Source organism: Caloenas nicobarica, chromosome 34, assembly GCF_036013445.1.
Source record: "Caloenas nicobarica isolate bCalNic1 chromosome 34, bCalNic1.hap1, whole genome shotgun sequence".
In the NCBI taxonomy this organism is placed as follows: domain Eukaryota; kingdom Metazoa; phylum Chordata; class Aves; order Columbiformes; family Columbidae; genus Caloenas; species Caloenas nicobarica.
Genome location: NC_088278.1, coordinates 356,702 through 384,679, shown reverse-complemented (window position 1 = coordinate 384,679; position 27,978 = coordinate 356,702). Strand labels below are relative to the sequence as shown.

Here is a 27,978-nt window from a genome sequence, read left to right as displayed (position 1 = left end):
TCTTTGTAAAAAGGGTTTATTGATGCACCCAAGAGCAGGCAGCGCTACATTGGAAATGATTGATGGGAACAGTGCATTTCTGGGGGAAAACGGCCGGGATTTTGCTATGTCGATCTCAATTTTATGCTTATTTTGACTCGCTGTATTTCTCCCGCTTCCCTTTAGGCCACCCTGGTGCTTTGGGCTCTACCCTAAGCCCATCAGATCTTTCAAAAAAACCCTTTTTCTCACCAATTCGAGGCCCATTTTGGGGTTCTTTTTGCGGGTGTTTGTGGCCGCAGGACCCACCGGTGCCGGTTTCCCTTCGGCGCCCGCGGAAACTCAACGCAAGACGCCGGTCGGTGCCTTGGTGGGCATGAGGAACCTCAACTGGAGCATCTACAAGAAGCGCGGGGATGAGGGCGAATTGTCGTCCGGGTCCGTCGTGGCGTCGCCTACATCGGGGGGTACACGGGGGCGTCCACCTCGGTCCGCGCAAGGTCGGGGACGCGGCTGGAAGAGACGAAACGTGGGCGACCATCAGGGTCCCCCCCCCGTTTTGGAGAGGACCCGACCGGCCCTTCCTCATCCTCCTCATCCTCCTCGTGGCGCCGTCTCCACGGGTTGGGTCAACGCGACCGCGTTTCGACGGGGTTGGTCACGTCACGGCGCGCGGGGTTGAGCTCAAAAACATCTCGGAGGCTTTTACGGTGTCGTCGGGTTCATCTGCCATGTCATGGAGGTCGCCAAAGATGGGTCTACATTGGCCAAAAATGGCTCTCTATTGGCCAAAAATGGCTCTCTATTGGGCAAAAATGACTTTACATCGGCCAAAAATGGCTCTAGGTTGGGCAAAAATATCTCTAAATTGGGGAAAAGTCTTTATATTGGGCTCCATATTGGGCAAAATGGCTCTAGATTGGGCAAAAATGTCCCTATATTGGGCAAAAATGTCCTCGATTGGCCAAAAATGGCTCTAGATTGGGCAAAAATGTCTTTATATTGGGGAAGAGTCTTGATATTGGGCTCCATATTGGGCAAAATGGCTCCAGATTGGGCAAAAATGTCCCCATATTGGAATAAAATATCTCTATATTGGGCAAAAAGTCTTCATATTAGGCTCTATATTGGGCAAAATGGCTCTAGATTGGGGAAAAATGGCTCTAGATTGGGCAAGACTGCTCATCGTTTGAAAGAAGTCACTATATTTTCAACACGATCGCTCTCCATTTCGAAAGATGGCCCCAAATTCCGCCGGGTTGCCCCCTGTTCATCATCGTCACACCCTATTTTGGGTAAAGTTGCCCTGTTTTGGGTAAAGTTGCCCAATATTTGGTATAGTTGCCCCATGTTTGGAAAAACCGCTCGGTATTTTGCGAGAAGGCCCCAGCGTTCGGCGAGATGATCCAGCATTGTGCGAAAATCGCCGTATATTCTGCAAGACGGCTCAATATTTGGGTGAAATCCACCTAGATTTAGCCAAAATCTCTCTCCGTTTCTTCTCACGAAGCGGAAACTGCGAGACACCCCAAAAAAGCTACTTTTCAATTCAATTTTTCCTTCCAAAAATAGGTTCCTGAGCGTTGTGTTTTGGGTCAACCCCCGTTCCGTGCTCACGCGTTGGGTCTCTACTCTCGAGATAACGCGTCTGCAGCACCGGAAACCCCCTAATTACACCTTTAATTAATTATGGCGGATCAAACAAGTTGAGCCTCATCCAATTTTGGGGCTGAACAAGCGTTTTTAGCGTCGGCCGTGACACAAAAGAGCAGAAGAGCCACTTACCGGGACAGTTTGTGTGTCAGTCACTGTGGATGAAACCAAAGAAGATGGAAAAGACCTTCCCAACCCAACTCAACCCAACCCAACTCAACCCAACCCAATCCAATTCAACCCAACCCAACCCAGCTCAACCCAACTCAACCCAACCCAGCTCAGCCCAACTCAACCCAACCCAGCTCAACCCAACTCAACCCAACCCAGCTCAACCCAACTCAACCCAACCTAGCTCAACCCAACTCAGCCCAACCCAGGCCAACCCAACCCAACCCAACCCAATCAACGCAACTCAACCCAACCCAACGCAACTCAACCCAACTCAACGCAACTCAACCCAACTCAACGCAACTCAACCCAACCCAACCCAACCCAACGTGTTGACGTCCCCGCGGAGGTTCTTTCCAGTTCAAAACCATCACCCCGCGCTTGGGCAGGTTCTTGGGGGCCCACTCACCATCCTGTGAAATCTTTGGCCTTCCAGGCGTCCACGACCTCGGCGATGGCCCTGGCGGCCCGGCCATCCGGGAGCTTCAAGTCGTCATCGGTGTTGCCGTTGAAGTTACCACACGGGGCGCAGAGCTGGTTGGCCAAGGCGGCCCCGACCGTCACCGTCACCTCCCCGATGGGGCTGAAGAGCACGGCCACCCCGGCCGCGTGGGACACGGTGACGTTTCCACCCGCCGCGCTCAGGGAAACGGCGTCAGACACGGCGGCCGGAGGGCGGGTAAAGAGCCCGTTGACCTGCGAAACGCCAAAAAACGGGGGAACAATCCCAGATTGCCCCACGGAACACAAAGATGACATCGCGATTGAACACCTGGCGGAAGACGAGATGGATCCCACCCAAACAGAATCCCCGCCTCAAGTTGTCCGGGTCCTGCCTCGACTTACCCACACCTCCATGTTGCTGTTGACGGTGATGAAGGCCTCTCGGAAGAAGACGAAGACGGCGGCGGCGGCCGGGACGGCGTCGTCGCGGCACTCGCTGACCTCCACCACCACCTTGAACCAGTCGGGCGAGCGCTCGTTGCACAGGGCGGCCACCTTGTAGGTGCCGCTGGCCGGGAGGCGCCCGCCGGCGCCGTCGAACGTGGTCAGGGAGGCCCCCGGGGACACGCGGCATCGACCGTGGTTCTCGACGCAGCGTTGGGCCCCGTCCCGCGTGGCGCAGACCTGGCCCTGGGGACACTCGGTGGCCTCGCAGACGAGGCCCCGGGTCGGGTGGCAGTTGCATTTGGTGGAGCAGTTGTTGGAGATGATGGTTTCGCCCATCTGGAAAGGAAAGGCCGGGGGGCTGATCCGTCAGGTTTTGGGGGGAATTTTGCACCTTCAGCACACGAAAAAGTCCCAGAGAGAACGAAAAGCCATGAGGTGGATTTGGTGGAGTCTGCGCAACTCAACGGATTCATCGTCTTTCAGGTCAGTGCAGCAAAACACATATTTTTGAATGCTCTTAATTGCATCATTTTGGACGTGTGGCCCTAAAATGAAGTGGGAACCCACCTCATCGAGACCGAGGCCCAAAACCAGTTGCGTTGACTACGTGGGACAACCAACCTGATCCAAGATTGAGCCTCCAGACCTGTTGCATCGTTGAGATGGGACAACCCACCTCACTGGAGATCAAGACCCCAACTCGTTGCATCAACTCCATGGGACAACCCAACTCGTTGGAGATTGAGGACGGGAACCGGTTGCATCATTGAGTTGGGATGACCCATCTCATCAAAGGTTGTGTCATCAAGATGGGACAACCCACCTCGCTGAAGATCAAGACCCCAACCAGTTGCCTCAACTTGATGGGACAACCCCCATAATCAGAGATTAAGGCCAGGAACCAGTTGCATCGTTGAGTTGGGTTGACCCATCCTATCAACGGTTGAATCCCCAGATCCGTTACATCATTAAGATGGGACAACCCACCTCGCTGAAGATCAAGACCCCAACCGGTTGCCTCAATCTGATGGGATAACCAACATAATCAGAGATTAAGGCCAGGAACCAGTTGCATCGTTGAGTTGGGTTGACCCATCTTATCAACGGTTGAGTCTCCAGACTCGTTGTGTCATCTAGATGGGACAACCGACCTCACTGAAGATCAAGACCCCAACCGGTTGCCTCAACTTGATGGGACAACCAACATAATCAGAGATTAAGGCCAGGAACCAGTTGCATCGTTGAGTTGGGTTGACCCATCCTATCAACGGTTGAGTCTCCAGACCCATTGTGTCATCTAGATGGGACAACCCACCTCGCTGAAGATCAAGACCCCCAACCGGTTGCCTCAACTTGATGGGACAAGCCCCATAATCAGAGGTTAAGGCCAGGAACCAGTTGCATCGTTGAGTTGGGTTGACCCATCTTATCAACGGTTGAGTCTCCAGACCCGTTGTGTCATCTAGATGGGACAACCCACCTCGCTGAAGATCAAGACCCCGAACCGGTTGCCTCAACTTGATGGGACAAGCCCCATAATCAGAGATTAAGGCCAGGAACCAGTTGCATCGTTGAGTTGGGTTGACCCATCTTATCAACGGTTGATTCTCCAGACCCGTTGTGTCATCTAGATGGGACAACCCACCTCACTGAAGATCAAGACCCCCAATCGGTTGCCTCAACTTGATGGGACAAGCCCCATAATCAGAGGTTAAGGCCAGGAACCAGTTGCATTGTTGAGTTGGGTTGACCCATCTTATCAACGGTTGAGTCTCCAGACCCGTTGTGTCATCTAGATGGGACAACCCACCTCGCTGAAGATCAGGACCCCAACCGGTTGCCTCAATCTGATGGGACAACCAACATAATCAGAGATTAAGGCCAGGAACCAGTTGCATCTTTGAGTTGGGTTGACCCATCCTATCAACGGTTGAATCCCCAGATCCATTACGTCATTAAGATGGGACAACCCACCTCGCTGAAGATCAAGACCCCAACCGGTTGCCTCAATCTGATGGGATAACCAACATAATCAGAGATTAAGGCCAGGAACCAGTTGCATCGTTGAGTTGGGTTGACCCATCCTATCAACGGTTGAGTCTCCAGACCCGTTGTGTCATCTAGATGGGAAAACCCACCTCACTGAAGATCAAGACCCCCAACCAGTTGCCTCAACTTGATGGGACAACCAACATAATCAGAGGTTAAGGCCAGGAACCAGTTGCATCGTTGAGTTGGGTTGACCCATCCTGTCAACGGTTGAGTCTCCAGACCCATTGTGTCATCTAGATGGGACAACCCACCTCGCTGAAGATCAAGACCCCCAACCGGTTGCCTCAACTTGATGGGACAACCCCCCCCATCCAAGATCCAATCTCCAAGTGACGCCCCAGATAGGACGACCCACCCGGAGACCAAATCCCTGCCAACCCCAACGGGCCGACCCACCTCGCCGTGCGATTTCCGCCCCAAAAAAGCCCCCGAAATCCGCCCCCCCCCTCACCTTGATGTACCTCCCGCGGTGGACGCAGCCGCATTTCTCCAGGGACACGCAGGCGTCGCCGTCCCACAGGAACCCGTCGTCGCAGGCGCAGCCCTCGAGGCAGCGCCAGGCGCACGGCACCGGCGCCGCCAGCCCCGCGCACGTCTGCTCGCAGCTGCGGGTGCAGAGCTCGTAGTGGCTGTGGGCCGGGCAGGGCAGCGCTGCCAAACCGAGAGAAAGCCCGTTAATCCGGCCCCGAAATTCGGGGCTCGTCCCGCGGAGCCAACGCCGCGCCTCTAGGGGGCGGGGGAAGAAAAGGGCGTGAAAGCGGCCGAATTCGGTGCCCAAATTGAAGCGTCTGCTTAAATTTAAATTCGAATTCGGGCGATCTGCTTAAATTTAAATTCAAATTCGGGCAAGCGAACTGAAGCGAAATGAATGGAATTGAGTTTAAACTGAGCGAATTAGATGCAAATGAATTGAACTGAAATGAATGGAATTGAATTTAAATTGAGCGAATTAGATGCAAATGAATTGAACTGAAATGAATGGAATTGAATTTAAATTGAGCGAATTAGATGCAAATGAATTGAATTGAAATAAATTTAAATTGAGCGAGTTAAATGCAAATGAATTGAATTGAAATGAATTAAAATAAATTTAAATTGAGTGAGTTAAATGCAAATGAATTGAATTTAAAGGAATTTGATTAATTTAAAATTGATTAAATTAAATGCAAATGAATTAAATTAAATTCAAATTGATTAAATTAAAGTCAAATGAATTAAATTTAAATGAATTTAATCAAATTTAAATTGATTAAATTAAATTCAAAGGAATTAAATTTAAATGAATCAAATTAAATTTAAATTGATTAAATTAAATGCAAACTAATTAAATTAAAATTAATTAAATTAAATTTAAATTGATTAAATTAAACGCAAATGAAATACACGAAAATGAATTACATGGAAATGAATTAAATTAAATTTAAATTGATGAAATTAAATGCAAATGAAGTAAATTAAAATGAATTAAATTAAAATGAATTCAATTAAAATGAATTCAATTAAAATGAATTAAATTAAAATGAATTCAATTAAAATGAATTAAATTAAATTAAAATTGATTAAATCGAATGCAAACGAATTGAATTAAAATGAATTAAATTAAATTTAAATTGATTAAAATAAATACAAATGAATTAAATGAAAACGAATTAAAATTAATTTTAAATTGATTACATTGTATGCAAATGAATTAAGTGAAAACGAATTAAATTAAATTTCAGCGGATTACATTAAAAGCTAATGAATTAAATTAAAATGAATTAAATTAAATGTCCATGTAATTCATTTAAATTAAATTAATTTAAATTTGGATTTAATAAAGGGCACAATTTTGAACTTATTCCACACCAATATTGGAATTTTGGGGCAGCGCGCGGGAATTTCCTTCCCCTGGGGTGTTTTTGAGGGAAATGGGGGATGGAAACCCCAAAATGAGCATTTTTGAGAGGGGGAAATGTGGATTTTTGGGTGGAAACGTGGACTTTTGAGGGGGAAAGGTGAGTTTTTGGGGTGGAAAATCCATATTTTGGGGGTCGAAATGTGGATTTTCGAGGGGGAAACACAGATTTGGGGCGGCAAATGTGAATTTTTGGGGGTGGAAAATCTGGAATTTTGGGGAGGAAATGTGGATTTTTGAGGGGAAACATGGATTTGGGGGTGGAAAATCTGGAATTTTGGGGGTGGAAAATCTGGAATTTTGGGGAGGAAATGTGGATTTTGGGGGGGAAATGTGGATTTTTGGGGGGGAAATGTGAATTTTTGGGGTGGAATATCTGGAATTTTGGGGAGGAAATGTGGATTTTCGAGGGGGAAACATGAATTTTTGGGGTGGAATATCTGGAATTTTTGGGGTGGAATATCTGGAATTTTGGGGAGGAAATGTGGATTTTTGAGGGGGAAATGTGGGTTCTGGGGGGGAAATGTGAATTTTGGGGTGGAATATCTGGAATTTTGGGGGAATGAGGATTTTCGAGGGGGAAATGTGGACTTTAGGGGGGAAATGTGAATTTTTGGGGTGGAATACCTGGAATTTTTGGGGTGGAATATCTGGAATTTTTGGGAGGAAATGTGGATTTTTGAGGGGGAAACATGGATTTTGGGGGGGAAATGTGAATTTTTGGGGTGGACTATCTGGAATTTTGGGGGAATGAGGATTTTCGAGGGGGAAATGTGGATTTTGGGGGGGAAATGTGAATTTTTGGGGTGGAATATCTGGAATTTTTGGGGTGGAATATCTGGAATTTTGGGGAGGAAACGTGGATTTTCAGGGGGAAATGTGGATTTTGGGGGGGAAATGTGAATTTTTGGGGTGGAATATCTGGAATTTTTGGGGTGGAATATCTGGAATTTTTGGGAGGAAATGTGGATTTTCAAGGGGGAAATGTGGATTTTTGGGGGGGAATTGTGAATTTTTGGGGTGGAATATCTGGAATTTTGGGGGAATGAGGATTTTCGAGGGGGAAATGTGGATTTTGGGGGGGGAAATGTGAATTTTTGGGGTGGACTATCTGGAATTTTTGGGAGGAAATGTGGATTTTTGAGGGGGAAACATGAATTTTTGGGGTGGAATATCTGGAATTTTTGGGGTGGAATATCTGGAATTTTGGGGAGGAAATGTGGATTTTTGAGGGGGAAATGTGGGTTTTGGGGGGGAAATGTGAATTTTGGGGTGGAATATCTGGAATTTTGGGGGAATGAGGATTTTCGAGGGGGAAATGTGGACTTTAGGCGGGAAATGTGAATTTTTGGGGTGAAATATCTGGAATTTTTGGGAGGAAATGTGGATTTTCCAGGGGGAAATGTGGATTTTTGGGGTGGACTATCTGGAATTTTGGGGGCATGTGGATTTTCAAGGGGGAAACACGGATTTCGCGGCGGGAAAGGTCAGCTTTGGGGTGGAATATCTGGAATTGTGGCGGGAAATGCGGATTTCGAGGGGGAGCCGTGGGTTATTCGGGGGGAACCCACGTCACCCTGGGTTGGGGGGGGGGAGACACGCGCGCCGCCCCGTGACTCACGGCAGAACGCCTCCGTCCTCCACGCCGCGACGCCGCCGCCCCCGGCCTGGCAAGCGGCCGCGTAGGCCCCGACGGCGCGACACAGCGCCGCCGCGTCCCCCCCGGCGCCGCACACGTCGCGCACGCAGCGCCCGTAATAATCCCCGGGCCCCACGTGCGGGTGGCACCTCCCGAACGGCCCCCGGGGGTCCCGGATCACCCCGCAGGCTTCGGCGGCCGCCCATTCGTCTCCGCCGCAGCCGCCCCTGGCGTAGTCGGCAGCGCAGGATCCGCCGCCCGGCGGCACCGTCCACGCCGCGATGAATTCCTCCGTATTCTCGGCCGGGGAACCCCCGGGCAGCTGGAAATCGTCGCCGGGGTCGCCGTTGAAGTTGCCGCCCAGGCCGCAGAGGCGGCCGCGGTAGCCGCCGGGCACGTCGAGCAGCAGGAGGGCGCCGGGCGCCAGGAGCAGCCGCAGCCCGGCCGCGCTCGCCACGGCCACGTGGGCGCCCTCGCGCGTCACCCGCAGCGTCCCCGACGGCGTGGCCAGCGGCAGCGGCGCCCGCTCGCCGTCCACCTGCGGGGGACACGGGGGCGGCGTTGGCACCGAGGAGCCGCGCGGAGGGGTTTTGCACGCACCAAGATGTTTTGCATGCACCGAAGGATTTTGCAAGCACCGAGATGTTTTGCACGCACCGGAGGATTTTGCAAGCACCGAGATATTTTGCATGCACTGAAGGATTTTGCACGCACCGAAGGATTTTGCAAACACCGAGATGTTTTGCACGCACCGAAGGATTTTGCAAGCACCGAGATATTTTACACGCACCGGAGAATTTTGCAAGCACTGAGATATTTTGCATGCACTGAAGGATTTTGCATGCACTGAAGGATTTTGCATGCACTGAAGGATTTTGCAAGCACCGAGATATTTTACACGCACCGGAGAATTTTGCAAGCACCGAGATATTTTGCATGTACCGAAGGATTTTGCAACCACCGAGATATTTTGCACGCACCAGAGGATTTTGCAAGCACCGAGATGTTTTGCACGCACCGGAGGATTTTGCAAGCACCGAAGGATTTTGCATGCACTGAAGGATTTTGCACGCACCGAAGGATTTTGCAAGCACCGAGATATTTTGCACGCGCCGGAGGATTTTGCAAGCACCAAGATATTTTGCATGCACTGAAGGATTTTGCATGCACTGAAGGATTTTGCAAGCACCGAGACATTTTGCACGCACCGAGATATTTTGCATGCACTGAGATATTTTGCATGCACCGAAGGATTTTGCATACACCAAGACATTTTGCACGCACCGAGATACTTTGCGAGCACCGAGATATTGTGCATGTATTGAGGGATTTTGCAAGCTCCAAGATTCTTTGCACGCACCAAGGTATTTTGCAAGCACGGAGACATTTTGCATGCACTGAGATACTTTGCAAGCACCGAGATACTTTGGAAGCACCGAGATATTTTGCATGCACTGAGATATTTTGCAAGCACCGAGATATTTTGCAAGCACCGAGATACTTTGCAAGCACCGAGATACTTTGCATGCACTGAGATATTTTGCAAGCACCGAGCTACTTTGCAAGCACCAAAATATTTCACACGCACAGAGATATTTTGCATGCACTGAGACATGTTGCACGCACACAGATAGTTTGCATGCACTGAAGCTTTTTGCAAGCACCGAGACGTTTTGCATGCGCGGAGATACTTTGCAAGCACCGAGCTACTTTGCAAGCACCAAAATATTTCACACACACAGAGATATTTTGCATGCACTGAGACATGTTGCACGCACGCAGATAGTTTGCATGCACTGAAGCTTTTTGCAAGCACCGAGACGTTTTGCATGCGCGGAGATACTTTGTGAGCACCGAGATACTTTGCGAGCACCGAGATATTGTGCACGTATTGAGGGATTTTGCAAGCTCCAAGATTCTTTGCACGCACCAAGGTATTTTGCAAGCACGGAGACATTTTGTATGCACTGAGATACTTTGCAAGCACCGAGCTACTTTGCAAGCACCAAAATATTTCACATGCACAGAGGTATTTTGCATGCACTGAGACATGTTGCACGCACGCAGATAGTTTGCATGCGCTGAAGCTTTTTGCAAGCACCGAGACGTTTTGCATGCACGGAGATACTTTGCAAGCACCGAGATATTGTGCACGTATTGAGGGATTTTGCAAGCTCCAAGATTCTTTGCACGCACCAAGGTATTTTGCAAGCACGGAGACATTTTGCATGCACTGAGATATTTTGCAAGCACCGAGATATTTTGCAAGCACCAAAATATTTCACACGCACAGAGGTATTTTGCATGCACTGAGACATGTTGCACGCACGGAGATATTTTGCATGCGCTGAAGCTTTTTGCAAGCACCGAGACGTTTTGCATGCGCGGAGATACTTTGCAAGCACCGAGCTACTTTGCAAGCACCGAGCTACTTTGCAAGCACCAAAATATTTCACACGCACAGAGGTATTTTGCATGCACTGAGACATGTTGCACGCACGCAGATATTTTGCATGCGCTGAAGCTTTTTGCAAGCACCGAGACGTTTTGCATGCGCGGAGATACTTTGCGAGCACCGAGATACTTTGCAAGCACCAAAATATTTCACACGCACAGAGGTATTTTGCATGCACTGAGACATGTTGCACGCACGCAGATATTTTGCATGCACTGAAGGATTTTGCAAGCACCGAGACGTTTTGCACGCGCGGAGACACTTTGCAACCCACGCCGTGTTTCACCCCCCCGCACTCACCGTCACCTCCCCCGGCGCCGCGCCGTCCACGGTGACCCGGTGCCCATGCGCCGCCACCGTCACCCTCCTCACCAGCGCCGCCCGTCCCGGCGCCGCCGCCTCGTGCTCCAGCAGCACCGAGAAGTTGGCCAGGCGCCGCCCGGCCGCGCACACCCGCGCCAGCACGTAGGCGCACGCCCCCGGCACGTCGAAGGCCCGGCCGTCGAACGTCACGTAGTGCGGGTCCCCCGCCACCACCAGCCGCCCGCGGCCCCGCGGGTGACACCCGAACGCCCCGTCCCGCACGCCGCACACCTCGCGGGGCCCGCACGGCGCCTCCCGGCACCGCACGGCGCCGCCGGCCTCGCAGCGGCACCGCCGGCCGCACGACGCCTGGAACTCGGCGCCGGGCCGGTGGTAGCGGCCCCCGTACCGGCAGCCGCAGGCGGATGCGGGGACGCACTCGGAGCCGCTCAGGGCGAAGCCGGAGTCGCAGAAACAGCCCTCGGAGCAGCCGGCGGCAGCGCAGGAACCGGGGACACCGGGGGCGTCATCGGGGGCACCGTCGGAGACGCCAGCGGAGGCGTCGGAGACATCGGGGGCACCGTCGGAGACACCGTCGGGGACATCGGAGACATCGGGGGCACCGTCGGAGACACCGTCAAAGACATCGGAGACATCGGGGGCACCGTCGGAGACACCGTCAAAGACATCGGAGACATCGGGGGCACCGTCGGAGACACCGTCGAGGACATCGGGGACGCCATTGGGGACATCGGGGCGGTCGGTGACGTTGGCGGCGCCGCAGGTGGCCGGGCAGGGGGGGCCGCAGAGCTCGTAGTGCGAGTTGGGGGGACACGAGAGGCCTGCGGGGAGAAAACGGGGAAACGCGGCGGGTTTGGCGTTAATTCAATACGGGGGGGGTTATTTTGCATTTTCCTTCTTTGCATTAATTGAATGCACAGAGGCCAATTGGGATTCATTTTGCATTTTCCTTTTCTTTCATTAATTAAATGCGGGGGGTTTATTTTGCATTTTCCTTCCTCACATTAATTGAATACATGGAGGGTAATTGGGATTCATTTTGCAATTTCCTTTTCTTTCATTAATTAAATACGGGGGGGTTATTTTGCATTTTCCTTCTTTGCATTAATTGAATGTACAGTGGCCAATTGGGATTTATTTTGCATTTTCTTTTTCTTTCATTAATTAAGTACGGGGGGGTTATTTTGCATTTTCCTTCTTTGCATTAATTGAATGCACAGAGGCCAATTGGGATTCATTTTGCATTTTCCTTTTCTTCCATTAATTAAATACGGGGGGTTTATTTTGCATTTTCCTTCTTCGCATTAATTGAATGCACAGCGGCCAATTGGGATTTATTTTGCATTTTCCTTTTCCTTCATTAATTAAATACGGGGGGGGTTATTTTGCATTTTCCTTCTTTGCATTAATTGAATGCACGGAGGGCAATTGGGATTCATTTTGCATTTTCCTTTTCTTCCATTAATTAAATACGGGGGGTTTATTTTGCATTTTCCTTCTTCGCATTAATTGAATGCACAGAGGCCAATTGGGATTCATTTTGCATTTTCCTTTTCTTCCATTAATTAAATACGGGGGGGTTATTTTGCATTTTCCTTCTTCGCATTAATTGAATGCACGGAGGCCAATTGGGATTCATTTTGCATTTTCCTTTTCTTTCATTAATTAAATACGGGGGGGTTATTTTGCATTTTCCTTCTTCGCATTAATTGAATGCACAGCGGCCAATTGGGATTTATTTTGCATTTTCCTTTTCTTTCATTAATTAAATACGGGGGGTTTATTTTGCATTTTCCTTCTTTGCATTAATTGAATGCACGGAGGGCAATTGGGATTCATTTTGCATTTTCCTTTTCTTTCATTAATTAAATACGGGGGGTTTATTTTGCATTTTCCTTCTTTGCATTAATTGAATGCACAGAGGCCAATTGGGATTTATTTTGCATTTTCCTTTTCTTTCATTAATTAAATACGGGGGGTTTATTTTGCATTTTCCTTCTTTGCATTAATTGAATGCACGGAGGGCAATTGGGATTCATTTTGCATTTTCCTTTTCTTTCATGAATTAAATGTTGGAAATGGGACAAAACCCCCAATTTTTGGAGGCGCCTCCGTGTCGCAAGATGTTGGAAATGGGGCAAACCCCCCAATTTTTATGGAAAACCCCTGATTTCTATGAAAACCCCCGATTTTTATGGAAAACCCCCTATTATTATGGAAAATACCCAATATTTACGGAAAACCACCCGATTTTTATGGAAAATATTCCAATATTTATGGAAAAACCCCTGATTTTTATGGAAAATACCCCAATTTTTCTGGAAACCCCCCCGATTTTTCTGGGAACCCCCCCGATTTTTATGGAACCCCCCAAATTATTATGGAAAATACCCCAATATTTATGGAAGAACCCCCGATTTTTATGGAAACCCCCGTGACTTTTATGGAAAAATCCTCAATATTTATGGAAAACCACCTGATTTTTCTGGGAACCCCCCCGATTTTTCTGGGAACCCCCCCGATTTTTATCGAACCCCCCAAATTATTATGGAAAATACCCCAATATTTCCGGAAGAACCCCCAATTTTTATGGAAACCCCCCTGATTTTTATGGAAAAATCCTCAATATTTATGGGAAAACACCAGATTTTTCTGGAAAACCCCCCAATTTTTCTGGGAAACCCCCCTGATTTTTACAGACCCCCCCCGATTTTTCTGGAACCCCCCCCCCGATTTGTGTCTCACCGCAGAAATCCGGCGTCCTCCAGGCCTCCAGGCTCACCCCCCGGCTCTGGCACTCGCCGGCGTAGACGGCAACGGCGCGGCACAGCGTGTCGCGGTGCCCCCTGTACTGGCACGCGTCGAACGCGCAATCCTCCAGGAACGGCGCGGGGTCCAGCACGCGGTGACACCCCCGGAACGGCCCGTCGGGTTTGGCGATCACCCCGCAAAACCCGTCGCCGCGGTAGAGCCGCTTCTGCTCCTCGGCGCAACCCGGGGACCCCCCGGCCGAGCACCCGGCGGCGCCGCCGACCCTCCAGCCGTCCCCCAGCTCCACCTCGTCGGCGGCGCGGCGGCCGCCGAGCGTCGCGAAGTCGTTGCCGGGGTCGCCGTCGGCGTCGCCGCACAGGCCGCAGACCCGGCCGGCGTAGTCGGCAGGGAGCAGGACGCGCGCGTAGCTGTGCCAGTCGAAGGACACGCGCAGACCCGAGGCCGCGCGGGCGAAGCCGTGGACGCCGCTGCGGTAGAGCTCGAAGCGGCCGCGCCGCGAGAACGGCAGCTCCAGCAGCACCCCGTTCACCTGTGGCGGGGGGAAAAAGCCACGAGAATCCGGGGGTTCTCGCGGGAATTTCCGCACGCGCGGAAAAACGCGTCAAAAAGGCTCAAAATCCTGGAGTTTGTACAAAGCGGGGATTTTACGGCCAAATGCAAATTATTCCAGTTGTGGGTGTTTTACGCAATGATTTTCAGGAGAAGGGTTTCCGGGCAGATGCGAATTGCTCAAGATTTCGGGGAATTTTGCAAAACCCAGGTGGGATTTCTGAGCAAGTGCAAATTGCTCAAGATTTGGGCGTTTCCGCAAAAAAACCTTTTTTTTTGCACGAGGAGAATTTCCCGGCGCGGCAGAAAACATCCCGCAGAGGGAAAAACGAAGAGTCGCCGCAAACTCTTTCGTGCAACATTTTTGGCTGAAAACCGGCGATTGAACCGCTTTTGAACTTTCGAGCTGAGCTTTTCCAAATCCAAATCGAACTTTTCCAAATCAACTGAGTCGCTTCGCAGCTGTCGGGGAGGACGGAAAAATAAACCCGGAAAACCACGCGGGAGCAAAAAAATAACACGTAAAACAAGCCAAAGGCGTCGAGCCGAGCGGATGTTTTCAAAAACCAAAGTATTTTGGGGGCGTCGTTCACAGATATTTTTTGACTTGCTCGGTTGGCCGCTTTGCTGCGTTTCCAACCTGCCATGAACAAGTCGCGGGGTGTTTCTTTTGGGGTATTTTTTAAGGAATTATTTAAAAATGAAGCATTTTAAACCCAACTGGCCGTTCCGGAGGCATCAGGCAAAAATTACCGCCCAGGCAAGGGCCAAAAAAGGGCAGGATTTTGGGGGAAAAACGCAGCGAACGAGCGTTTTCGCGGGAATTTGTGCCGGCCCCGCGTTGGGCGCCTACCTTGGCCTTGCCCGGGTGCTCCTGGCTCATGGCGATGGTGTCGCCGTAAATCTCCAAGGTGACGGTTTTGGTGAAGGACACGGCCTTGCTGCCCCGGTTGTTGTTCTCCACGGTGACGTTGAAGGGCACCAGGCCCTCGTTTTGGGCGCAGAGGGCGGCGAATTGGTAAACGCAGGTCCCTTGGAAGTCGTAGCGCCGCCCGTCGAAGGTCGTGTAGTGCGGGTCGCCCGTCCCGATGCACGTGAGGAATTTCTGCGCCCGGCACTCGGCGGCGCCGTCGGCAGCGGCGACGCATTTCTCGTGCGCCCTGCACCCCGACGTCCTGCAGGCCACGGCGCCCCCCGGCTCGCAGCGGCAGCGGCGCCCGCAGCTCCCGTCCCCCCAAAACTCCTCGCCGAGCGCGTAGGAGCGGTTGCGGTGGGAGCACGAGGAGCTCCGGGCCGCCCCGCAGGACTCCAACCCATCCTTTTCGGGGCATTTTTGAGCTGGGGATGGGAAATTTGAAAAGAAAAACTCATCGCAAAGAAGGGGCGACACAAGGGATGGGACGAGAACGTCCCCTTGAGGCATTCGGGGCTCCTACGCCGGAGGTGTCGGCGGTTCGGGGCTCGGCGGGTGATTTGGAGACCCCGAGAGACCTCGTGGGGACGTCCCCCAAGAAAACGCCCGCGTGGTTTCGAGCGTTACGGCCATTTAAAGGTCGATAAGGTGGACTCGGGGGCGGTTGGGACCTCAAGGAGCAACACGACCCTTCCCCGGCGTCGGTTGAGTCAACACCAAGTGTCAACGTGGCGGGTTGGGCAGCGACCAACGACCCGCGTGTGGCCCGATCCCTGTGGTTTTCACCCCAAAAATTCTTGAGTCTCACCAACTTCTGGCCCGAAAACCCAATCCCTGGGTTTTCCTCCCCAAAAACTCTTGGAGACCCCCCCCAAAATCCCAACTCGCCGCATCCCGTCGCATCTGGGTCGTCGCAACCGTCCCGGCACGAGGGATCTCGCCAACTTCTGGCCCAAAAACCCAATCCCTGGGTTTTCCTCCCCAAAACCTCTTGGAGACCCCCCCCAAAATCCCAACTCGCCACATCCTGTCGCATCTGGGTCGTCGCAACCGTCCCGGCATGAGGGATCTCGCCAACTTCTGGCCCGAAAACCCAATCCCTGGGTTTTCCTCCCCAAAAATTCTTGGGTCTCATCAACTTCTGGCCCGAAAACCCAATCCCTGGGTTTTCCTCCCCAAAAATTCTTGACTCTCACCAACTTCTGGCGCAAAAACCCAATCCCTGGGTTTTCCTCCCCAAAAATTCTTGGGTCTATTCAACTTCTGGCCCTAAAACCCAATCCCTGGGTTTTCCTCCCCAAAAACTCTTGGAGACCCCCCCCCAAAATCCCAACTCACCGCATCCCATCGCATCTGGGCCGTCGCAACCGTCCCGGCATGAGGGATCTCGCCAACTTCTGGCCCGAAAACCAAATCCCTGGGTTTTCCTCCCCAAAAATTCTTGAGTCTCACCAACTTCTGGCCCAAAAACCCAATCCCTGGGCTTTTCACCCCCAAAATTCTTGGGTCTCATCAACTTCTGGCCCAAAAACCCAATCCCTGGGTTTTCCTCCCCAAAAATTCTTGACTCTCACCAACTTCTGGCCCAAAAACCCAATCCCTGGGCTTTTCACCCCAAAAATTCTTGGGTCTCATCAACTTCTTGCCCGAAAACCCAATCCCTGGGTTTTCCTCCCCAAAACCTCTTGGAGACCCCCCCCAAAATCCCAACTCACCGCATCCCGTCGCATCTGGGCCGTCGCAACCGTCCCGGCACGAGGGGTCTCGCCAACTTCTGGCCCAAAAACCCAATCCCTGGGTTTTCCTCCCCAAAAATTCTTGGGTCTCATCAACTTCTGGCCCGAAAACCCAATCCCTGGGTTTTCCTCCCCAAAAGTTCTTGACTCTCACCAACTTCTGGCCCAAAAACCCAATCCCTGGGCTTTTCACCCCAAAAATTCTTGGGTCTCATCAACTTCTGGCCCTAAAACCCAATCCCTGGGTTTTCCTCCCCAAAAACTCTTGGAGACCCCCCCCAAAATCCCAACTCACCGCATCGTATCGCATCTGGGTCATCGCAACCGTCCCGGCACGAGGGGTCTCGCCAACTTTGTACCCAAAAACCCAATCCCTGGGTTTTCCTCCCCAAAAACTCTTGGGTCTCACCAACTTCTGGCCCAAAAACCCAATCCCTGGGCTTTTCACCCCCAAAAATTCTTGGGTCTCATCAACTTCTGGCCCAAAAACCCAATCCCTGGGTTTTCCTCCCCAAAAATTCTTGACTCTCACCAACTTCTGGCCCAAAAACCCAATCCCTGGGCTTTTCACCCCCAAAATTCTTGGGTCTCATCAACTTCTGGCCCAAAAACCCAATCCCTGGGTTTTCCTCCCCAAAAATTCTTGGGTCTCACCAACTTCTGGCCCAAAAACTCAATCCCTGGGCTTTTCACCCCAAAAACTCTTGGAGACCCCCCCCAAAATCCCAACTCACCGCATCCCGTCGCATCTGGGTCGTCGCAACCGTCCCGGCACGAGGGGTCTTGCCAACTTCGTGCCCAAAAACCCAATCCCTGGGTTTTCCTCCCCAAAAACTCTTGGGTCTCACCAACTTCTGGCCCGAAAACCCAATCCCCGGGTTTTCCTCCCCAAAAACTCTTGGAGACCCCCCCCCAAAATCCCAACTCACCGCATCCCGTCGCATCTGGGTCGTCGCAACCGTCCCGGCATGAGGGATCTCGCCAACTTCGTGCCCAAAAACCCAATCCCTGGGTTTTCCTCCCCCAAAACTCTTGGGTCTCACCAACTTCCGGCCCAAAAACCCAATCCCTGGGTTTTCCTCCCCAAAAACTCTTGGAGACCCCCCCCCAAAATCCCAACTCACCGCATCCCATCGCATCTGGGCCGTCGCAACCGTCCCGGCACAAGGGGTCTCGCCAACTTCGTGCCCAATCCTGGGGGCCGGCGGCCGCGGTGCCGTCGGGCCGCGTCATCTCGTCCTCGGCGTCCTCGTTGAAGTTGCCGCAGAGGCCGCAGGTGGCCCCGAAGTAGCTGCTGGGCACGGCCACCATGACGGCGCGGTCGGAATCGCGGGTGACCTGCAGCCCGAAATCCGTCCGGAGCATCGTCCGGCCCTCGGCGCGCGAGATTCGGATCTTCTCCCCGCCCAGGGCGGCCGGGAGGGCGACAGGTTCGGTGTTGACCTGGGAGGAAAGGGAGGAATTGGGATTAAATTTCGGCAAGTGGTTGGCTTGCCGAGAGTTCGTGATGTCAAAAAAACACCGCCCCCCCCCAAAAATAAAGTGTAAACAGAGGCATTTCTTTGCACAAAAATCAACCATCTGCAATAGGGTTAAATTTCAGAAAATCGTTGCCAAGAGCTCACAAGCTCAAAAAAAACCAAGATATAATCGGAGACATCTCTTTGCAGAAAAATCAATTATCAGCAATAGGGTTAAATTTCAGAAAACGGTCGGTTTGCCGAGAGTTCACACGCTCAAAAAACCCAAGATATAATCGGAGACATTTCTTTGCACAAAAGTCAATCATCAGCATTAGGATTAAATTTCAGAAACATATAATATATGTTATATATATATATAATATAAATACATGATCAAAGACATCTCTTTTCACAAAACCCAATTATCAGCAAAAACCAGCGGGTTTGCCCCACGCCCTGTAGACACGCGACACATTTTAGGTTTAACTGGATTCTTTGCCACGTCTTGACTTGCGATGCAAAATTTCCCAATGTTTCGGGTTATTTTTCTCATTTTCTTTGAATTTTTACTCTCCCCCTCGCCCGCCACGACCTTTTACCCTCTTCCACTCACCATAAAGACCCTTTTTTTCCCCAAAAACCCCATTGCGGCCTAGAAGAACCCACCTGGATTTCGCTGCCGTCCCCCTCGCGGATGGAGACGTTGTAGCCGTAGACGTAGACGTTGGTCAACGACTCTTCCAAAGGGCCTTCGCTCGGCTTCTCCTCCACCACGAAGGGCACCAGGGCCGGGTCGTCGCCGCAATATTTGGCCAGGGTGTAGGCGCAGCCACCGCCGACGTCCACGGCGGCGCCGTCGAAGGTGTGGAAGCGCGAGGACGGGGACCCCACGCAGGTGCCCATGTAGTCGTGGACGCACTTGGGCTCCCCCTTCTCCGTCTGGCACGACTCCTTGGGGCGGCACTTCACGGCCCGGCAGGGATCTGGGGACAAAAATTCGCGCCAAATCCGCGCCGAAAATTCTCGGCGAGGGCGGTTGGGGTGGCGGGCGTGACCCTCCAAGTGTCACCGTCACCGTAGACAGTCAACAAGACCCTAATGCATTCAAGCCAGGATTATCTCACGTGGGTTTAGCGACCGTAGACTTGACCATCTGGGGTGAGGCCTGAGGCTCTTTTCACTGATTATTAATTACAGGTGATCTATTAATGAATTATTTATAGATGCATATTTGTCCCAGGTGGGTTTAGGCAGCTTAAGCTTAGACTTGAACATTTGGGGTGATGCTCAAGGCTCCTTTCATTGATTGTTTAATTATAAATGATTTATAGATGCTATTTATAGTTAAAAATTTATCTTGGGTATATTTAACGACCTTTAGCTTAGACTTGACCATCTGGAATGACCATTCGAGGCTCCTTTCATTGGTTGTTTAATTACAGGTGATTAATTAATGGATTATTTATAGATAAAAATTCATCCCAGGTAGGTTTCACCACCTTGAACTTAGACTTGACCATCTGGGGTGATGTTCAAGGCTCCTTTCATTGATTGTTTAATTATAGATTATTTCTCGATAGCTCGTTTGTGGACAAAACCCCCTTTTAGCCCTCGTCCTATAGGAGAAAATCTCAATTTCAGCCGAAACCAGCTTATTTTAGACCCTTTTCTAGACACGAGCACAGCAACGGGGCTGGAAAACGGACGTTAGACGTGCGGACAACCCAACTTTGACTCGAAAACCGCGCCGTTTTTCCGGCGTCTAAACCTCGTTTTTTGCAGAACCGCGGAATAATTTGGGTCGGGAGGGACCTCGGGAGGTCAGGAGACCAAGGAGGTGGCCCGGTGACACTCACCGCTGTCACAGACGCCCGCCATGCCGTAGGATTTTTGCTCGCGGACGCCCACGCTGAGCAGGCCGAAGGCCGCCGTCTTGTGCTCCACCTTATGGACGCCGAATTCGTCGCCCAAACTCAACCCAGCCCACGAGTAATCGGTGCCGGGGACGGGTCTCCAGCTCACGTCCCCCAGCGGCTCCTTGTCGAGCGTCAACCCCGACGTCTCCGAGCTCTTGGCGACCAACAGGGCGTAATTGTCGTAACCGTCCAGGGCGACGACGTTGTAGGAGTCGCAGTAGCTGGAGACGTCTGGGACGGCCATGAAGAACGGGTCGTAGGCCGTGGCGCCTTTGGTCCCCCCGTCGGCGAAGAAAACGACCTGGACGCCGGTGTCGGCGTCGAGGGTCAAGGCGTTGGGGGCCTGGAGGCCGTAGAGCGTGGAGCGGTCGGGCCGGAGCTTGCGCGCGGTCTTGGCGGCGCCGTGTCGGGACTCGACGTGCGCGGGTTGGGCGGTGGAGAGGTAGACGATGTCCGACTGCGTCTCGAAGGGCAACGGCGGCACGATGAAGGTGGTTCCCCAGCTGGACACGGGCAGGAGCTGCTCGACCAAGTGGTCGCAATGGCCGAACCGGGCCAGGCAGGTGTGGCCGGTGAAGACGGCCACGGGTTTATCGGCCAACACCCTCGTGCCGGACATGTCGGACGGGCTCTGGAGTTGGGCGGCCTCGAAGGGCTCCAAGGGGATGCGGAGGACGGAGCCGCGCGAGTACGAGCGGCCTTGGTAGGTCACGGCGGCCTTGAGATGAACCTGGACCGCCGTGGGCTCGTCCCAGGCGGCCACCACGAACTGGCCGTAGCGCTCGGTGCCCACGTTGGGCGTCACCACCCGGTAGTCGCTCCCCCAAGCGCGGACGGGATGGAGCGCGGCCGCGTCGGCCGAGTTGGGTTTCTCGTTGACCATGACGGCCGAGATGGCGTGGGAGGCCCGGACGGCCACGGCGTTGCCGAAGGCTTTGCTCCCCACCATCTCGGCCTGCGGGGGGATCTTCACCAGCACCGACTGGCCCGCGCCCGCCCGCACCGTCATCCGCAGCCCCGGCGTCTTCATGGACACGGTGACGGCCGTGCCGGGCGAGTAGCCGGTGAGGAGCAGCTTGAAGTCGCTGCGGAGGCTCCGCTGGAGCTCGTTCTGCATGAAGGCGGCGACGAAGTTCTCGCCGAGGTGACGCGGGGGCGACGCCGAGACCCCGAGACAGGAGAAAACGCCTGAAAAACACGGGGAAGGGCGGGAGATGAGCGGCGGTTCGAGGGGTTCTTGATTCGGTGACGTCATTTTGGAGAAATAAGAATTCGGATTAGCGTCGATTTGATGGATTCTGGATTTGAGGGGAAATCAAGATGGAGAAACTAAAATTTCAGTTAACGTTGGTTTGATGGATTCTGGATTTGAGGGGAAATCAAGATGGAGAAACTAAAATTTCAGTTAACGTTGGTTTGATGGAGAAATGAAAATTTGAATTAACGTTGACTTGATGGGTTCTTGATTTGAGGGGAAATCAAGATGGAGAAACTAAAATTTCAGTTAACGTTGGTTTGATGGATTCTTGATTTGAGGGGAAATGAAGATGGAGAAATGAAAATTTGAATTAGCGTTGGTTTGATGGATTATTGATTCAATGGGAAATCAAGATGGAGAAATGAAAATTTGAGTTAATGTTGGTTTGATGGATTCTGGATTTGATGGGAAATCAAGACGGAGAAATGAAAATTTGAGTTAATGTTGGTTTGATGGAGAAATGAAAATTTGAATTAACGTTGACTTGATGGGTTCTTGATTTGAGGGGAAATCAAGATGGAGAAACTAAAATTTCAGTTAACGTTGGTTTGATGGGTTCTTGATTTGAGGGGAAATCAAGATGGAGAAACTAAAATTTCAGTTAACGTTGGTTTGATGGATTCTGGATTTGAGGGGAAATGAAGATGGAGAAACTAAAATTTGAATTAGCGTTGGTTTGATGGATTCTGGATTTGATGGGAAATCAAGACGGAGAAACGAAAATTTGAGTTAATGTTGGTTTGATGGAGAAATGAAAATTTGAATTAAGGTTGACTTGATGGATTCTTGATTTGAGGGGAAATCAAGATGGAGAAACTAAAATTTGAATTAGCGTTGGTTTGATGGATTCTGGATTTGAGGGGAAATCAAGATGGAGAAACGAAAATTTCAGTTAACGTTGGTTTGATGGATTCTGGATTTGAGGGGAAATCAAGACGGAGAAACTAAAATTTCAGTTAACGTTGGTTTGATGGATTCTGGATTTGATGGGAAATCAAGATGGAGAAATGAAAATTTGAATTAGCGTTGGTTTGATGGATTCTGGATTTGAGGGGAAATCAAGATAGAGAAACTAAAATTTGAATTAGCATTGGTTTGATGGATTCTGGATTTGATGGGAAATCAAGACAGAGAAACGAAAATTTGAGTTAATGTTGGTTTGATGGAGAAATGAAAATTTGAATTAAGGTTGACTTGATGGATTCTTGATTTGAGGGGAAATCAAGATGGAGAAACTAAAATTTCAGTTAACGTTGGTTTGATGGATTCTGGATTTGAGGGGAAATCAAGATGGAGAAATGAAAATTTGAATTAAGGTTGATTTGATGGATTATTGATTCAATGGGAAATCAAGATGGAGAAATGAAAATTTGAATTAACGTTGACTTGATGGATTCTTGATTTGATGGGAAATCAAGATGGAGAAATGAAAATTTGAATTAGCGTTGGTTTGATGGATTCTGGATTTGAGGGGAAATCAAGACGGAGAAACGAAAATTTGAGTTAATGTTGGTTTGATGGAGAAATGAAAATTTGAATTAACGTTGACTTGATGGGTTCTTGATTTGAGGGGAAATCAAGATGGAGAAACTAAAATTTGAATTAGCGTTGGTTTGATGGATTCTGGATTTGAGGGGAAATCAAGATGGAGAAACTAAAATTTGAATTAGCGTTGGTTTGATGGATTCTGGATTTGATGGGAAATCAAGACGGAGAAACAAAAATTTGAGTTAATGTTGGTTTGATGGAGAAATGAAAATTTGAATTAACGTTGACTTGATGGATTCTTGATTTGAGGGGAAATCAAGATGGAGAAATGAAAATTTGAATTAACGTTGGTTTGATGGAGAAATGAAAATTTGAATTAACATTGATTTGATGGATTCTGGATTTGATGGGAAATCAAGATGGAGAAATGAAAATTTGAATTAGTGTTGATTTGATGGATTATTGATTCAATGGGAAATCAAGATGGAGAAATGAAAATTTGAATTAACGGTTTGATGGATTCTTGATTTGAGGGGAAATCCAGATGGAGAAATGAAAATTTGAATTAACGCTGATTTGATGGATTCTCGATTTGATGAATTATTGATTTGGCAAGATATTATTTTGGAGAAGTGAAAACTTAAGTTGATTTAATGGATTCTTGACTTGGTGACGTTATTTTGGAGAAATAACAATTCGGATTAGCGTTGATTTGATGGATTCTTGATTTGATGAATTATCGATTTGGTGGGGCATTATTTTTGAGAAATAAGAAATTCGAATTAACATCAATGTGGTGGATTCTTGATTTGATGGGAAATCAAGTTGGCGAAACGAAAATTTGAATTAACGTTGATTATTGGTTTGGTGAGAAATGAGTTTTGAGAAACAATTTGAGTTGATGTTGATTTGAGGGATTATTGATTTGACGGGAAATCAAGCGGGAGAAATACTGAAGTTCTATCAATTTGAACAAATATTGATTTGAACAAATATTGATTGGAAGGAACGTCGATTTTGACGACTTGCAATTTGAGGAAATAATAATTTGAAGAAATAACAATTTGAAGAAATCACAATTCAAAGAAGTATCCATTTCAAGAAACAACAATTCAAAGAAATAACCATTCAAAGAAATAAGAACTCAAAGAAATAGCAATTTGAAGAAATAGCAATTGGAAGAAATAGCAATTTGAAGAAATAGCAATTTCTTTGCTGGGCAAAATTTGAGCAGTTTTGGTGGTTTTTGTGCAGGATGGAGGAATTTGAAGCGATCAATTGGACGTTTTCACCCCCAAAAGGTCCCAGGGCTGCGAAACGTTCCCTCTCAGGCTGGGAAAAAAATCTGATTTTCGAGGCAATTTGCAAATTTGGGGGGAAATTTTACACGTTTCGGTGCTTTTCTCCACGGGGTTTGAACTCACCCCAAATCACGACGCTCCCGACGTGCGACGGTGAAGCCGCTTTTCCCCGGCCCGGCCCCGCGGCCATGACGGTTTTGCTGCAAAAAGTGAGAAAATTGTCAAATTGCCCAAAACCCTGGAGTTTCTTGTGCTTTTGCTTGGCCCAAAATTCAACGTTTTCTTGCTCTCGGACTCAGGTTCGTCCCCCAAATCTGTGGGGTTTTTGTCTTTGTGCTTATCCCCAAAACGAATGTTTTATTCCATTTGTCCCCAAAATACGTTTTATTTCGCTCATCCCCAAATTGATGGTTTATTGTATTTAATCACCAAAATAGAGGTTTTGTTGCGCTTACCCCCAAAATCTGGGTTATTGTACTTATCCCAAAATGAATGTTTTATTGCATTTGTCCCCAAAATTAATGTTTTATTTCTCTTAGCCCCAAATGGATGTTTTCTTGTATTTAATCCCCCAAATTGATGTTTCGTTGCGTTTAGCCCCAAATCGATGTTTTCTTGCACTTATGCCCAAAATTACCATTTTATTGCATTCACCCCCAAAATATATTTTACTGCACTTACCCCAAAATTCACGTTTTGTTGCATTCGTCCCCAAAATTGATGTTTTATTTCTCTTATCCCCAAATATATTTTGTTGCACTTATCCCCAAATTAATGTTTTATTAATTTGTCCCCAAATCGATGTTTTCTTGCACTTATGCCCAAAATTACCATTTTATTGCATTCACCCCCAAAATATATTTTACTGCACTTACCCCAAAATTAACGTTTTGTTGCATTTGTCCCCAAAATTGATGTTTTATTTCTCTTATCCCCAAATATATTTCGTTGCCCTTATCCCCAAATTAATGTTTTATTAATTTGTCCTCAAATCGATGTTTTCTTGCACTTATGCCCAAAATTACCATTTTATTGCATTCACCCCCAAAATATATTTTACTGCACTTACCCCAAAAGTAACGTTTTGTTGCATTCGTCCCCAAAACTGATGTTTTATTTCTCTTAGCCCCAAATATATTTTGTTGCCCTTATCCCCAAACTAATGTTTTATTAATTTGTCCCCAAATCGATGTTTTCTTGCACTTATGCCCAAAATTACCATTTTATTGCATTCACCCCCAAAATATATTTTACTGCACTTACCCCAAAATTAACATTTTGTTGCATTCGTCCCCAAAATTGATGTTTTATTTCTCTTATCCCCAAATATATTTTGTTGCCCTTATCCCCAAATTAATGTTTTATTAATTTGCCCCCAAAACGATGTTTTCTTGCACTTATGCCCAAAATTACCATTTTATTGCATTCACCCCCAAAATATATTTTACTGCACTTACCCCAAAATTAACGTTTTGTTGCATTCGTCCCCAAAATTGATGTTTTATTTCTCTTAGCCCCAAATATATTTCGTTGCCCTTATCCCCAAATTAATGTTTTATTAATTTGCCCCCAAAATCGATGTTTTCTTGCACTTATCCCCAAAATCGATATGTTATTTTACTCACCCCCAAAGTCTTTTTTTCGCCTCCCACAACCCCCCAAATTTGATTTTTTTAACTCATATTCAGCCCAAAAGTCCCAATTTTTTTTCCCCCCTCACGCCTGCCCCAAAAATCTACATTTTAATCTTGTCCCTGACCCCAAATCTTCCCTTTTTTTGGCATTTACACCCCCCATTCACCACCCCCCGATCATTTCACGTCACCCATGGAAACCGACCCAGGACACCGAATTTTTTCCCCCAAATTTTTACAAAATTCAAGTTTTCCTCAGACCGTATTTCCTCCCCCCTCTTTTTTCTCTTTTCTTCCCCCCTTTTTTCCTCTCCTTCCCCTTTTCCTCCTTTTCCCTTTTTCCCCCGTTTCCTTTTCCCCCTTTTTCCCCTTTATTTTCCTCTTTTTCTCCCCCTTTTCCTCTTTTTTTCCCTTTCACCCTTTTCTTTCTTTTCCTTTTTTCTCCTTTTCCTTTTCCCCTTTTTCCATCTTATTTTCCCTTTCCCTCCTTTTTTCCCTCTTTCTCCTTTTTCTCCTTTTCTGTCCTTTTTTTCCCTCTTCCCCCTTATTTCCCCCTTTTCCTTCCTCAGTCCCTTATTTCTCCCCCTTTTCCTTTTTTCCCTTTTCCTGCTATTTTTCTCTTCCCCCCTTTTCCCTTTTTCCATCTTTTCCCCTCATTTTCCCCTTTCTCTCCTTTTCCCTTTTTCGCCCCGATTTTTCCCTTTCCCCCTTATTTTTCCCTTTTCCCCCTTTTCCCCCTTATCTTCCCCCTTTTTTCCCTTTTTTCCCACTTTCCCCTCATTTCCCCCGTTATTTCTCCCTTTCCCCCCTTTTTCCCCCTTTTCCTCCTCCCCCCTTTTCCATTTTTCCCTTTTTCCCCTTTATTTTTCCCTTTTTCCCCTTTATTTTTCCCTTTTCCCCCTTTATTTATTTTTCCCTTTTTCCCCCTTCGTTTCTCCCTTTTTCCCCTTCGTTTTTCTCTTTTCCCCCTTTATTTTTCCCTTTTTCCCCTTTATTTTTCCCCTTTCCCCCTTTATTTATTTTCCCCTTTTCCCCCTTCATTTCTCCCTTTTTTCCCCTTCATTTTTCTCTTTTCCCCCTTTATTTTTCCCTTTTTCCCCTTTATTTTCCCCTTTTTCTCCTTATTTCCCCCTTTCCCCCATTTCCCTTTTTCGCCTCTTTTCTCCTTATTTTTCTCGCCCCCCCTTTCCCCTTATTTCTCCCTCTTCCTCCTTATTTTTCCCTCTTTTCCCCATATTTTCCTCTTTCCCCCTTTTTTCCTTCCCCCCTCTTTCCCCCTTACGTTTCTCTTTTCCTCCTTTCCCTTTATTTTTCCCTTTTTCTCATCATTTCCCCCTTTTTCCCCCAACCTCCCCCTTTTCCCCCCCTTTCCCCTTATTTTCCCTTTTCCCCCCTAATTTTCCCTTTTCCCCTCCAATTTTCCCTTCCCCCCTTTTTCTTTCCCCCTCTTTTCCCCCTTTATTTTTCTCTTTCCCCCTTTTTCCCTGATTTCCTCTAATTTTTCCTTTCCCCCCCTCATTTCCCCCTTCCCCCTTTTCCCCCTATTTTTCCCTTTCCCCCTTTTTTCCCCCTTTTCCCCTTTTTCTCCCCAAAATCCCCTCACAATCCGCCGCCTCCCACTGCTTGGCGGGGGGCGGGGGGAGATTTGATGAATTTCCAGGTAGATTTTCACACTTTTGGGGTCTTTCCTGCCAAAAAAAAAAAAAACGTCGATTTTTCAAACCTCCCGGCGGAGCCTCACCTGGTTTTCTCAACCCGGTCCCAAAAAGTCCCGTTTTCTCCTCAAATCCTTTCCCGCTGCGAACGCCGAGGGCGACCCCCCCGGCTGCTGCTCCTCCCGCTCCTATTTTTACCAGAAATAGGGAAAATAATCAGAAAAAATCCCCA

General features: G+C 48.9%; 1 protein-coding gene across 2 annotated transcripts; it reads right to left on the bottom strand.

Annotated features, from left to right (window-relative positions):
• LOC136000649 (IgGFc-binding protein-like) lies at positions 1-27,940 on the bottom strand. 2 transcript variants are annotated; one of them, XM_065654579.1, is made up of 14 exons: positions 27,833-27,940; positions 24,581-24,657; positions 20,351-21,598; positions 19,161-19,477; positions 18,156-18,474; positions 15,236-15,720; positions 13,807-14,362; positions 11,038-11,882; positions 8,265-8,820; positions 5,198-5,397; positions 2,650-3,030; positions 2,213-2,499; positions 1,765-1,787; positions 1-492 (listed from the first exon to the last, which is right to left on the bottom strand). In XM_065654579.1, exons 2-13 carry the CDS (start codon positions 24,645-24,647, stop codon positions 1,781-1,783), a joined length of 5,268 nt encoding a protein of 1,755 aa, XP_065510651.1. In that variant the 5' UTR covers positions 24,648-24,657; positions 27,833-27,940; the 3' UTR covers positions 1-492; positions 1,765-1,780. The 2 variants fall into 2 exon arrangements, with proteins under 2 accessions (XP_065510651.1, XP_065510650.1); XM_065654578.1 differs by lacking the exon at positions 1,765-1,787.
• Between the last annotated feature and the right edge of the window lie 38 nt (positions 27,941-27,978).

What these genes read in the sequence shown, in the direction of transcription:
- LOC136000649 (XM_065654578.1), bottom strand. Translation starts at nt 24,647, where the DNA reads ATGGCCGCGGGGCCGGGCCGGGGAAAAGCGGCTTCACCGTCGCACGTC. An exon ending in CCCAGATGCGATGGGATGCG is followed by an intron (nt 15,721 to 18,155) that starts GTGAGTTGGGAT and finishes TCCCATCCCCAG; the next exon opens with CTCAAAAATGCCCCGAAAAG. An exon ending in CGGCGCCGGGGGAGGTGACG is followed by an intron (nt 8,821 to 11,037) that starts GTGAGTGCGGGG and finishes TGTCCCCCGCAG; the next exon opens with GTGGACGGCGAGCGGGCGCC.